General features: G+C 39.3%; 2 protein-coding genes and 1 pseudogene across 4 annotated transcripts in view; 2 read left to right on the top strand and 1 right to left on the bottom strand.

Moving 5' to 3' along the window:
- The window catches only part of LOC109486271 (insulin-like growth factor-binding protein complex acid labile subunit), a 5,975-nt gene extending 2,887 nt beyond the window's left edge, over window positions 1-3,088 (top strand). For all 3 annotated transcript variants that reach the window (XM_019790068.1, XM_019790060.1, XM_019790050.1), the window contains 6 exons: window positions 1,029-1,146; window positions 1,538-1,643; window positions 2,020-2,117; window positions 2,473-2,574; window positions 2,710-2,872; window positions 2,985-3,088. The gene's annotated coding sequence lies outside the window, so the exon portion shown is untranslated. The remainder of the gene's footprint in view (window positions 1-1,028; window positions 1,147-1,537; window positions 1,644-2,019; window positions 2,118-2,472; window positions 2,575-2,709; window positions 2,873-2,984) is intronic.
- The window catches only part of LOC109481763, a 96,760-nt pseudogene that overhangs the window by 60,000 nt on the left and 24,188 nt on the right, over window positions 1-12,572 (bottom strand).
- LOC109486265 (insulin-like growth factor-binding protein complex acid labile subunit) overlaps window positions 8,171-12,572 on the top strand; it is a 5,519-nt gene continuing 1,117 nt past the window's right edge. The window contains exons 1-6 of the mRNA XM_019790035.1: window positions 8,171-8,263; window positions 8,753-9,630; window positions 9,969-10,055; window positions 10,785-10,902; window positions 11,974-12,079; window positions 12,362-12,459. Coding sequence (XP_019645594.1) covers window positions 8,245-8,263; window positions 8,753-9,630; window positions 9,969-10,055; window positions 10,785-10,902; window positions 11,974-12,079; window positions 12,362-12,459 — 1,306 coding nt within the window. The 5' untranslated portion in view covers window positions 8,171-8,244. The remainder of the gene's footprint in view (window positions 8,264-8,752; window positions 9,631-9,968; window positions 10,056-10,784; window positions 10,903-11,973; window positions 12,080-12,361; window positions 12,460-12,572) is intronic.

The following is a 12,572-nucleotide window of genomic DNA, read 5'->3' as shown; positions in this document are numbered from 1 at the left end:
TACTAGTAAAAATTTATCATATCTACAATTTTTATGTCGTTATGACGTAATATGGCGTGATTATGACGTCATTAATGTGATTTTATTGGCCAAAACCGTCTTAATAGGTTTTTCCCTGAAAACCTCCCTGGTATACAACATAACTTTACCAAAAGTGTTTATGACAGAATATTAGTGTGTACTAAGTCTTATGTTGCCCAAAGCAACACCGGTGACGTCATAAAATGACGTCATGCATATTTAAGATATCCGCCATCTTGGATCATCAATCTTGAATTTTCAAAAATAGTTTTTTTTCATGATAAAGCCTAAAATACATTGTAAACATACTAAACACCTTCATTCAAACCTTTTTTGTAAAAAGAAATGGAAGTATTGATGAAATTGTAATGAATATAACCCGTATATACCTGTTCTAATGATATGGTCCGCCATCTTGGATTTTGGCCAATGACGTCATCAAATTAGCATAAATTATACATATTTAATGATAAAATTTACATAAAATTATATGGGATGTTATTAATATTAGAAACCATGAGTAACTTGACATAAAACCCATAAAATTCTATTGTTGAAACAAAAAGTACTAAATTTAGCAAAAAATGCCTGTCAGAAACCCGTTGCCATGGCAACACAAAAAATTATTATCTTATTCCAATGATAGAGAATTGTTGCCAACAATATTTTAGGAAAAGTCACCAAGTTTGGTCGTTCTACGGCTAGTCGTTCAGACGCTAGGTGACATCAAAGTTGCAGCGGGCACTTTTAGCCCCCCCCCCCCGGTCTAGGTAGGGTTAATTTAATACGCAGTAAGCTTGTCTTTGCTGCGTGAATCAAACGTAACAAACTACATTCATTTGGCTTAACATATGTGCTACAGCATGAATAAAAGGAAAAGTAACAACTTTAACGTTTTCTTCATGCACTACTGTCGTATACGGCTTGTCCAACGAAGTAAATATTTAATGCTAAGAAATTGAACAGCTGCTTAAGCATTTCAAAAGCTTATATTATGTTTACAACAGGACAATAAAATTACAAGTGAAAGACTGGAAGATGGTTCATTCGCCAATCTCGGCAACCTTGTCTTCCTTAGTCTATATGGCAACCGTCTGACGAACATTTCTGCAGCAACATTTCAAGGTACACACAGCATATATCATATCTATACCGTCACCGTACATTGATAACAAGGACTATCTGTCCTCAGATGGTAATGTGTTATGAGGTCGCTAGGAATGTGTAGTGTGTAATCATGGTATGAAACATAAACCTTGGTAAAATAACGAATACGCCAATGCTGTCTACATGGTCAGTATATGTATAAAACATAACGATCTTCTTTACTGCTAATCTCAAAGCAGATATTGGGTGTTTGGAAGTTATGCACACTTATGGTAGTGTCTGATACACAGGATCCATTAGGCCAGGCGGTATAAAATTTGACACTGTTACACCCCCAAGTATCTGATTAGATTGGTACATTACATTGACGCAAACGATTTTAATAATTGTAACAAAATCTTTTTTTCAGGGTTGACGGCTTTGCAAACGTTGCTACTTGGAGGAAATCAGTTCCAAAGCTTCAACGCGTTTGCGTTCGCCAATCTACCAACTCTAACAACGCTTTTAATTCCGAGGTACATGTATCTCTCATTTAGAAGGTTTACATAATTTCATTCTTACGCTTATGGAGACACCTTTACGGTTTTGTTCTATTGTGGAGAGAGCACCTTCTACTATGTCTTCCTAATTTTAATTCAATTCAGTGAGTGTTGTCTTGAATACATTTATATCGGAGCTGCATTTTAGGAACTGTAATGTTCATATTCAGCCCAGAGACTTCTATACTAGAGACATGCACTACATCCAGTTTTCATGCAGAGTCTTAGTTATTTGTCGATAAACTATTGATACTGGTTATCTATTTATTAATACTGTTATAGATTTTTGTACGTCTCATCTTTGACGATGGACAAAGGAAAGAAAAATTAAGTATTGCGTTTTCAACTGCAGGAACCCTTTCGATAGCGCTGCCTTACATCCTGATGCTTTCGGCAACCTGACGGCAGTGCAATATCTGGATATTGCCGGAGTAACGAGCTTGTCACCGCGTATGAGTTTACAGTTGTCTGTATATGCCTGGAATTGTCTCTAATGTGTTTTGTCGTTCGTCAAATCTATATCTATCAATCTACCAATCAATCTACCTATCTCTCTCTCTCTCTCTATATATATATATATAGATAGATAGATAGATAGATAGATAGAGAGATAGACAGATAGATAGACATATAGATATATATGTCGAGAGAGAGCGACAGAGTAAAATCTTGTAAAATTGTACTTTGTGAAATTACTTACAATTGCTAAAGCTTCGTGCCATTTTCTAATGCTTTCCACCATTCTCCTTGTCTGTTCTTGCATAATTATTTTGTGGGGGCTGGGGGACGTATATTTTTCCCACAGGTGTGTTTCGCCACTTACCCTGCCTCCAAACTGTGACATTTGGGAACTGTCTTACCTGCGATTGTGAAATACTTGATCTAGCGAAATGGCTGAATAAAACAGGTACTTCCATGTACAACCTTACTGTTTTTGCTCTTCAATAAGTCAATTCAAACATACATTTAGAAAAAAATCAATACTAAGCATCCGTCGCCAAGGCAATAGTTTTATTGCAGTTCTTGTTTCTTTTGTATGCAGATGTGAAGGCTGAGCGATATGTCACTTCGTCACAGCCAGTGGCCTGCTACAATCCAGAGCGGTTGAAGGGACGTCCTCTCAGCAACCTTCGAGAGGAAGACTTGCAGATGTCGTGCCCAACGACAACCGACCCACCGCCCACGGAATGTACTGTGCAGACCTGGTAAGTGTTCACTAGTTTTTACTTCCGGGACGGAAGTTCTGTTTTGGGTGGCGTTAATGATGGTCTTTGCTGTCATTCTCTTAGTACATATACTACTTCATCTTCTACACAGTCCAACATCTCTTACGACTGAAGTAATGACATCTCCACGTCCTGTAACCACACCAAGCTCAACAACACCAACTTCGTCGTCCTTTACAACACGACAGCCAGGAACATGCACCGCCCCAACGGACGTCACCGTGCAAAACGTACAGGAATCCCGTGCTGAAATCTCATGGTTTCACGACGGTAAATCCATTAATTTGGACCTGACAGGATTCATTATTGAGTACCAAATGGTTTTTGGGCAGAAGTCGTGGACGAATACACAAGACATTCACCCCAATGGCCGTAACTTCGCCATATTCGACCTTCTTCCCAACACGCCCTACCAAGCCTGTGTGGCCGTTCTTTGCAAGAATGCGCCTAGAAAGCCAGGACTGGACCACTGTGTGCATTTTACAACGAAGATGAGATCTACAACAATAGTCGGCTTGGCCGTAGGCATCCCTTTGCTGCTCGTCATCCTCTGCCTAGTAGCGGCAATCGTCATTGTCCTGAAGAAGAGAGGGCCCTTCTCTACAGAGCAAGATGCTGGCCACACCCCTGAACGTCCTCAACGCCAGGTATTTCCTTTTTATTGCAATAACTAAAGATTTTTCCTAGTCTGTGTGCAACAGAAATTCACACTCTGGCTGTTTAGTGCTCTATGGAGCCTCTAAAAGTCTAATAGCAGGGTTTTAGGCCTTATAGAGATCATCTGCAAATCCAAGATACCGACAAGTTTCTTTTTTTTTCAATTGCAGGAAGCCAATCACAGCACAACCGGTGCAGTTGGCACGATTGAGGACCCGCCCTACAACGACAATGATCCCCAGGTACGCCCTAATCGGGAGAACCAGTACCAAAACGCAGGATTCGAAGAGGAGCCAGGGGCGGATGGAATCACCAGCTCATATCTGGGTTTTGGCAAAGCTGGGGACGTCCTTAATTCAGCAGGTTTGTTTGTCTGTTAGTATTATATTTGGTTGAGTGTCGGCAAAACGATTATGGTCCCCCTAGCGGTTCTCTGTGGTATTGCAGCAAAACTTTCGGTTCTGATATATCTCTTCTTCTGGTCGCGCTATGGCCATTGTTTTGGGGGGTTTCGTATAACATTTTCTATTTTCTGGATGGGAGTATTGTTTTGGGTGGCGCTAATTCGTGCTTGGTTTGTATGTTTCGGTTCCAAAGGGAGTAGGTGGCGATCTGGTTTCACTTGAATTGACAGGGTTTTGACCCAGTATGCCCGAGATTCAAGAATGTGGTTGCAGGAAATGTATGAAACGTAAACCATGGTGTAAAAGTTTTATCATGTAATCGTATGTCAATAATACATTCTATGACGGAACGCATTAAACTATATCCACCTCCTGGAAGATAAAGAGACCTGTAGCCTGTTAAAGAGGCCCGTAGCGTTAGTGTATTTAAGAACATGTGTCAGGCCCACCTGCTCACACAGCAGAAGCACCAGTCGACCCGGAGACGTGGCCCCAGACACGAGAACATTCTGGCGGCTAGGAACCGCATGAACTGTACTGGAGTGGTAAATGGACTGATAGATATTATTAATAGGTTGATATATTCTAATCTATGTTGATTCTTGATATGGTGATTTCATTTACTTACATTGTTTATGCCTAAATGTGTATCTTGTTCGTGTGTTCATGCTTGCCTTGTGTGTGGGCCACAACACCAGCCCCCGCTGCCTGTGGCCCACGAGTAAAATCAAAGAACCCACATATTATAGAAGAAGTGGGTAAATTCGTCTTCCATTGCCTAAAAAGAAGACGTCAAACCCAGTAAAACTAGTACCATGTATGTTGTAGAATTTAGTACAATGCTAGACGTAGATATTGTCCACATACCATTGTATTTTCTTTCTAAGTTGTTTGTAACTGCAATTAGCCCACGGGCATGTATTTGCAATAAACTTTCGTTATGTATTTGCAATTTCAATAAATCAAATCAAATCGTTTTGTATCTGTGTGCAGCAAATGAGCCTCATCACGACGCACCCATTCCCGTTCCACGTGACAACCGAAGGCCCTCCTCGAGCTCCTTCAACAACCCCGTCTACACGGCGGACAGCGCCAACGAAAACATCTACACGAGAGTCAACGACGACGGCCTGGATGGAGCAATGGCAAGATGGTCATCCGCAAAGGAAGACGTTTACATCAATGTTATCGCTTAATCGATAAATTTGAGCCTTTCTTGTTTATTGAAAACCAAAATCCATCGCAGCCTCACGGCTGAATTGTGAGGTCTGTACACAAGTAGCGAACACGTTACAATTGTTAGACTCTTATTACATTTCGAAAAATACGTTAAATTAAAATTATTACTTACAACATTCTAACTTCAAATACTAAAATTCGCAGTATTTGTACATTTTAAAACATTTTTCATCATTCATAATCTTTAAAATAGATATATTTTGTAGCTGCGACATTTAAGCGAGTTAGAAACAATTCTAAAAGAATGGCATTAAAAAAAACATTCATTTGGATACAATAGTCTTTACTTGAAATGGGCACGAAATAACAGATTATTACAGAGTCTCATTGTACAGTCTGACAGCGGTGTACAAAAATAATTTTCTGAGCCGCTCTGTTCTGGCCAAGGGAAGGCTGATGTTGTCGTGGTTTCTCAGTTTACGCCCCGTGGATGCCAGTCTCTGAGGTGGAACTAGTTCGTGAAGTGGATGTTCTGGTTTCATCATGTTCTTTAGTAGGGTAATGGCCGCCAACTCCCTCCTTTCCTTGAGGGAAGGAAGATTTGGCACAGTCCGTTTGCCTCCACAAGAGATGCAGTAAAACTATGAAAACACTTTGCTGAATTTACAATATTTATAGCTGTGTTGATTAACCACTAATTGTCGTTTACGCCACAACAAGTAATTTTTATGGATGACATCAGCGCGCGCATTAATTTTCGCCTGATTTTGGAGAGAAAAAAAAAAGAAATTTTGTTCCCTTCTGACAGTGGTCACCATGCCGAAAATGGGCAAAGATGTCTGCTGCCATGCCGGAAGGTGGATGGCAGATAAGTATGAAGAGAGGAGACAAGAAAAGGCTCTGATTTAATGTTTTTTTCTTACTTTGATGCAGTGATATGTGATAGTGGTTGTGTATATGTGATGTTCCCACTGAATCAAAAGAATCTGTACGATTATTGAGTCCAAATTTTGAAATGTAGGAACTTTGTTTTTTTCCGCCCGCCTTGTTTTTTTTTCGCCCGCTCGCTTTCGATTTTAAGTCTGTGGAGGATGTCATCCATAAAATTTCCTTGCTGTGGCCAAATAAGGCCATAAGGCCTAAGGGGAGAAAAAAGAAGAGAGAAGGAAAAGAATGAAGCAACCGGCCGTGGCACCATTCATCTCTTTCTCTCGCCCGACTGTATATAAAACATCTATATAAGTTTTAAAACTTTAAAAACTTTGCTGACCTTTTAAAATTTGTATGACGATATCTGTGCTGATTGATTATTATTACGGGAATTGCCATATTGTATTTTGTTTTCACGATGTATATCTCATTTTATCTTTCGTATTTAGGTGTAATGTTATGCTAATTAAAACTTGACAGATGTTCCAAACGAGAAGCTAACTACAATATACGTGTATTATACATTTATAACCCTTGTGCTTTCGGTAACTTAGCTGACATGTTACGCCGAAGGGTAGTTATACCGGTTATCATCATCATCATCATCATCATTCACTGTGTTCTGTGTCTACAGTCGCGTAGACGCAGAATAACCGGTCTGTATACCGGTTATACAGATACGGAAATGCAGATACTGAAACTCTTGAAATATTTCTACACGTATAAGACGTCATCATATAGACCAAAAAGCCACAATAACAACTTTAGTGGTGGTGTTATTACGTCAAATAAAATAAAATTATTACATAGCATTGAATACTTTAATGGATAAATTAAGCCGTATGTTTGAGACATTTTAACCTTTCTGATTCAAAGATGCTGTTTTGGCAGGATACGTTATTCAACAAGACAGATTAAAATTTCGACAATTCATTTATATATTCTTATGCCACGTTTAGACACGTGCACATAATAACAGCTTTTGTGGTGGTGTTTTCTAAAATAAAATGAAACTATTATATCAACATTGCACACCTGTTTTCGTACATTTAAGAAGTTTCCTTACTTCGCGTAAATTGGCAGCACAAATGTATCCGTGTGAAAATAATGGTTGTACCAGCCTGATAAAATTAATATTAAGCATGTCAAGGGTTCCAACTGCGCATGCGCGAGGTCAAAGGTTAAGGCCCTTCTCTGGTAAGTCTGTTTTAGTCTTGGCTATACTTAATATAATGTTATGTTAATGTAATGTTATTTGTTTGAGCCTTGGAAGATTAGCCCTTCGGGGCTAAAAGGTTTCGAAATAAATGAAATGAAATGAAATACGTCCCGGCGTGTTTTGGTTGTCTCAGGGACCTTCAACTTTGACATTTTACCCAAAATGCAGCACGTCGCTTGTCCTTTACCTAGCCCGGAGCGAACTCGACCTCAGTGTCTGCACAGGGCCTGAAGGACAAAAAATTACCTTTTGGAAGGAGGAAAGGTCAGATTTGATCTTCATCACAGCAACGTCTTGTTTCCTCAATCTCTAGCTTGATGTGTATCAACGTTACTACGAACCCAATCACATGCATGAAATGTTCACACTGAATGTCTGTACTTAGCTGGGAGGCAAATATTCCAGCTGATTCAATTGTCAACCCTTCATAAGACGTTACAACTCAAGGTAGGACAGAAATTACACACAGTACTAGCGCCAAGCCGTTTGTATACTGATGCCTGTTATGTGGTCTTTAATATAAGGCAGGTTGTTGTAATCTTTCACGATCAATGTGATTGAAGATTCTGAAGGGTAGGCGGCCATTTTGTAAACAGGGGAGGGGAGGTTTAAGTAAGTTTTGTTTTTATTTTGTTTTAGAATATATAACAAATTGATGTTTTGCCATTAGTGTCATCTGATTCACGAAACAAATCAAGAAAATGTCTTAATGTTTTTAAAAGTTAAGAAAGGCTTCTGAGGTTCTGGAAGAGACTTATGTGCAAGATACACAAATCGCACACTAATTATGTTCATTAATTCCATCTCGTTGGGTGTCAGGACTTACTGACAAATATATTGGTACTTTATTCATTTTTTGTCGGCAGTTGGACATGACGGCGGAAAACTTGAAGTCCTGCTTGTTGCAACTTGTGCTTGTTCTCGTTGTGGTCTTCAGTACGGTGTCTGCTCAGTACTGTTCGATGAAGTGCCGTTGTGAAGGTACATCTATTTACTAATTTCGCCAGAAGGCTATATTTAAGGCAGCGTTTGTGTGTCTATTACTTTACACAGGCTTTGTCAGTGTCATCGGTCTTGTTGGTATTCATAAGTTTCATAATCATTTCAACTTATTTATATGCAAAATCCAAGATATATATATATATATAATCTGTGTAAAATGTAAAATCTAATTGCTTGTCTTCGGCAGTCATCCTTGGCTTTTGCATATAAATAAGTTGAAATGAAGTTACACACACACACACACACACACACACACACACACACACACACATATATATATATAGAGAGAGAGAGAGAGGAGAGAGAGAGAGATACACATATATATATTCTATGCCTTCTTTCGTATCTCAGCTAATTGTAGATGTACGAGTTCTTTGCGTTTCTAGTTGTAGTTGGTATATATGCCCTCCCTGATCAGCACAGTACTGTGCTCCTAACCTACTTCCACTAAAATGAATTCCATTAAAGGCACTACCATGGACTGCAGCCACGTAGCTTGGGTAAGACTTCCTCGTGACGAACCTCCAACGGAAACTCTTTTGATGAACGATAACCGGATGATAACTGTGTCTTTGGGGCCTCGACTTCCAAACCTGTTAGAACTGAGCGTAGAAGATAACTCGATCACCGAGCTTGAAAGATCCCCCTTCCGCCTGCGGCCAAATCTGAAGATTCTTCGGCTTGGAGGGAATAAAATCATCAATGTGGTCAGTGATGCTTTTCGTGGACTAAGCCAACTTCTGAAACTGTATCTCAATCGTAACAACATCGAAACTGTAGAAGCGTTTGCAGGGATTGATAGTCCAAGTAGTTTGGAAATTCTGGACTTACAGAGAAACAAACCCACATCGATAGCGACCAGTATGTTCACTGGAGTCCCATGGCTTACGGAGCTCAACTTATCGTCCAACAACATCCCAACGATTGAAGATGGGAGCTTCAGTGGTCTCAAGAAGTTACGCGTCCTCTACCTGCATTCCAACCAGATCCTTCGGCTGACCAACGAGACATTTATGGGACTATCCTCATTGAAGCGTCTTGTTTTGGCTGACAATAAGATACAGAATCTACCAGATATGGTCTTCAATGGTGCCATAGCGCTGGAGTTTCTTGATCTCATATCTAACAGTATCTCCAAAATCATACAGACAACATTCTCTAGATTGTTCAATCTGACGGCACTGTACATGGATGGTAACAACATCACCTATGTAGAAGACGGTGCGTTTCGCAATCTGGTCAAACTACACACGCTTTCACTGTTCAACAACACGCTACAGAGCATCTCCGCATCCACTTTTATCGGTCTGGCTCCTGACGATAGAACAGACAACACAGGACTGGAGGTGAGAAGAAAGCCTCATTTGTTTGAAAACTTTAGATCCAACACAATGAAGTTCCTTCACCTAGGGCTTTTGGCCAGTCAGTCTGGTCTTTCTCATTGGGTCAGTGTGCTTAAGAAGACCAGAGTGACTGGTCGAAAGCGCTAGGTGAGATAACTTCTTTGTGTTGGATCTAAAATTTTAACTTTAAACATGTAGCTACCAACACAGATGAACCTTCATGAAAGCCAGTAAAGTGTTAAAAATACCTGTCTAAATTATATTATACTAGAGTATACAGTATGGATATGCTTGTAGGACATCAGTTTATAAAATCTTTCTGTTTTCCGCCCTTATTTAAGGAACTGGACCTCACGTGGAATCGTCTCACCACTGTCAGGAAGGATGATTTCGCCAGGCTCACAAAACTGAAGATTCTGTGGCTATATGTAAGTTAACGTATATATTATTAACAAGACTTTCTTTCTCATAGTCCCATCAAATAGTACGTGATGTTTGGTCACAGACATAGCAAAATTTGTTTACTTAAAAATTACATAGGAACGGCCCATAGTATGTTTTAAGTCTACTCTTGGTATCAGACTCGAGCTGGTCCGGTAGACAGTTTGTTTGTAAGCTCAAGACAGTTATGCCCACCGACTTAGAATACAGAAACTCATGGAAACAGCTCCCATGCAATTCAGCCTCTGGCTGCCAGGTGGGACTGTCCGTACGTATTGTATATATGTTAATATTTGAATAAACCATTTTTATTATTATTATTATTATTATTATAATACATAAGGCGCTACAGGGAGTTTTCAGCCTTACAATGAACTCAATGACCTATAAGTGCCCGAAGCACTAGGCATAGGTCGACGGGCATAGCTACCTTGGGCTACCAACCAATGTGGCTGACGGACCCACAAAAGTCCGATACAACATGACTGTCGATCGTCTAAGGATAAACTGTAAAGACTATATCATATAAAACTTAATTATAATCTTCAACAGATTCTCTGGGACAAAAGAGAGTACAATGGTTCTTTGACCATTGGCTGCTTATTGGACACTGCCTGGCCAATTTGATACTGCATTGCAGCCAACCAAAGATCTGCTTAGAGATTATTTTATTATACCTTTTAACCAAAAATCTTCTATTTCCTGCTGAAACTCAGGGCAACAAAATTACAAGTGAGGGACTGGAGGATGGTTCATTTGCCAATCTCGGTAACCTTGTTTCCCTAAGCTTATTCGACAACCTTCTGACCAACTTTTCTACAGCAACATTTCAAGGTATGGAATTCGAACATACATCATTCTAAAACAGGCTTGGACTGTAAGTTTTAACACAACAGATTGGATTTACTCTCTAGATGTTTCTAGACTAAAGTATTTAATGATGAGGTACAACCACCAAACACATCAGTACAACACAAGACAAGCAAATCTACTGCGTAAACCCAAATACACAAACAGAACTGGACAGAGAACATTTAAGTACAGAGCAGCTTCAGCCTATAACTCGCTTAACACGGTAACTAAACATGCATTAACAATAAATGCCTTTAAAGTAGCGCTAAGAACATACGACCTCTGACCCTGACCTCACGGACAACCGACTGTCATTATTTGACAATACGACTATGCCTAACGATTTTGACTATTTGTTTTGGTTGTTCCGTTGTGTTTGTATGATTGATTATTTGTACCCTCTGTTTATTGTCCTTTGCTACGTTTGATCATTTGACTAATCTGTTTTATTTTGTTTAATTTTATTGTATTCCATGTTGTCCAATGTGTATGTACTGTTGGGCTACCTTGGAAATCAGTCTTTCAGAGACTGAAGGTACCACCCAACTGTCTTTTAAGATAAATAAATAAATATATAAATGGTTTGCAAATCCAGCTTTTGCAATTACTAAGTATCTACGGTTATTTTCAAGACTGTAGTCAAAGAGATAGCTAGAGACAATAAAATGTTCTTTGAACTATGGAGGGGTCCCCATTACTACTATTCTACTATTCATATACTACGACCGTCTGTAACATACTCGATTGTACTAAACATTTATTCATTATATTTATCTGCAAATACCTAGAAAAAGATCTGTCGGAATCATTTCTAAGTACCATTTGAATTTGATCAAAGACTGGTTGAAAAGATTTTGTTGTGAGGCATTGTGGGTTTTTTTTTTCAAACATTTTACACCAACTGGTCAGCATAACTCAAGAAGCAGTTGATAGATTTTGGTGATGGCTTGTGGTTAGGCCATGTCAGACGATGGTCGGGTCTATCCTTGGTACTGCAGCAGAACTCATCTGTTTGTTTTTGCATCTAGTGACGCTGTTGTCGTGTTTTTACAGGATTGCCGTCTCTGGAAATGCTGCATCTCGGACAAAATCTGATTCAAACTTTCCAACCTTTTGCTTTTGACAACCTACCTTCTCTGACATCTCTGAACCTACGAAGGTATTTATCAATTATAACATAACGTAACGATTTTAATATAGCTAAGAAATTACTTCATGCGTTCAATGTTCTTTTGAAAGAAAAATGCATCCTTTAATTTACCGCTGTACTATGTGCATTTAACGAGTCCTTGCCACATTCAAACGAAACATTTTTGTTTCTGCTATATATTATCATATTCCTTGGCTAAGCAACATACATTGGCGAGGAATTTATACCGCATGCCGTACTACAGTACACGATAGAAGAAAGAAAATGTAACTTTTGCGTTTTCAACTACAGGAACGCCTTCAGTAGCTCTTCATTCCATCCTGATACATTCGGCAACCTGACGGCACTACAAATCTTGAAAATACAAGGAATAACAGGCCTCCCACCGCGTATGAGATTACATTACCCTTTATATGCTTGGACATGTGACTAATTTGTTTTGTTCTTGGTGTATCTACTAGACTCTTTCTATTTCTTTCTCTCTCTCTCTCTCTCTCTATAT

This window comes from Branchiostoma belcheri, unplaced genomic scaffold (genome assembly GCF_001625305.1).
Source record: "Branchiostoma belcheri isolate BF01 breed outbred unplaced genomic scaffold, Haploidv18h27 scaffold11, whole genome shotgun sequence".
Classification (NCBI taxonomy): Eukaryota; Metazoa; Chordata; class Leptocardii; order Amphioxiformes; family Branchiostomatidae; genus Branchiostoma; species Branchiostoma belcheri.
Note: the sequence above shows the minus strand (reverse complement) of the source record. Positions and strands in the feature narration are given on the sequence as shown.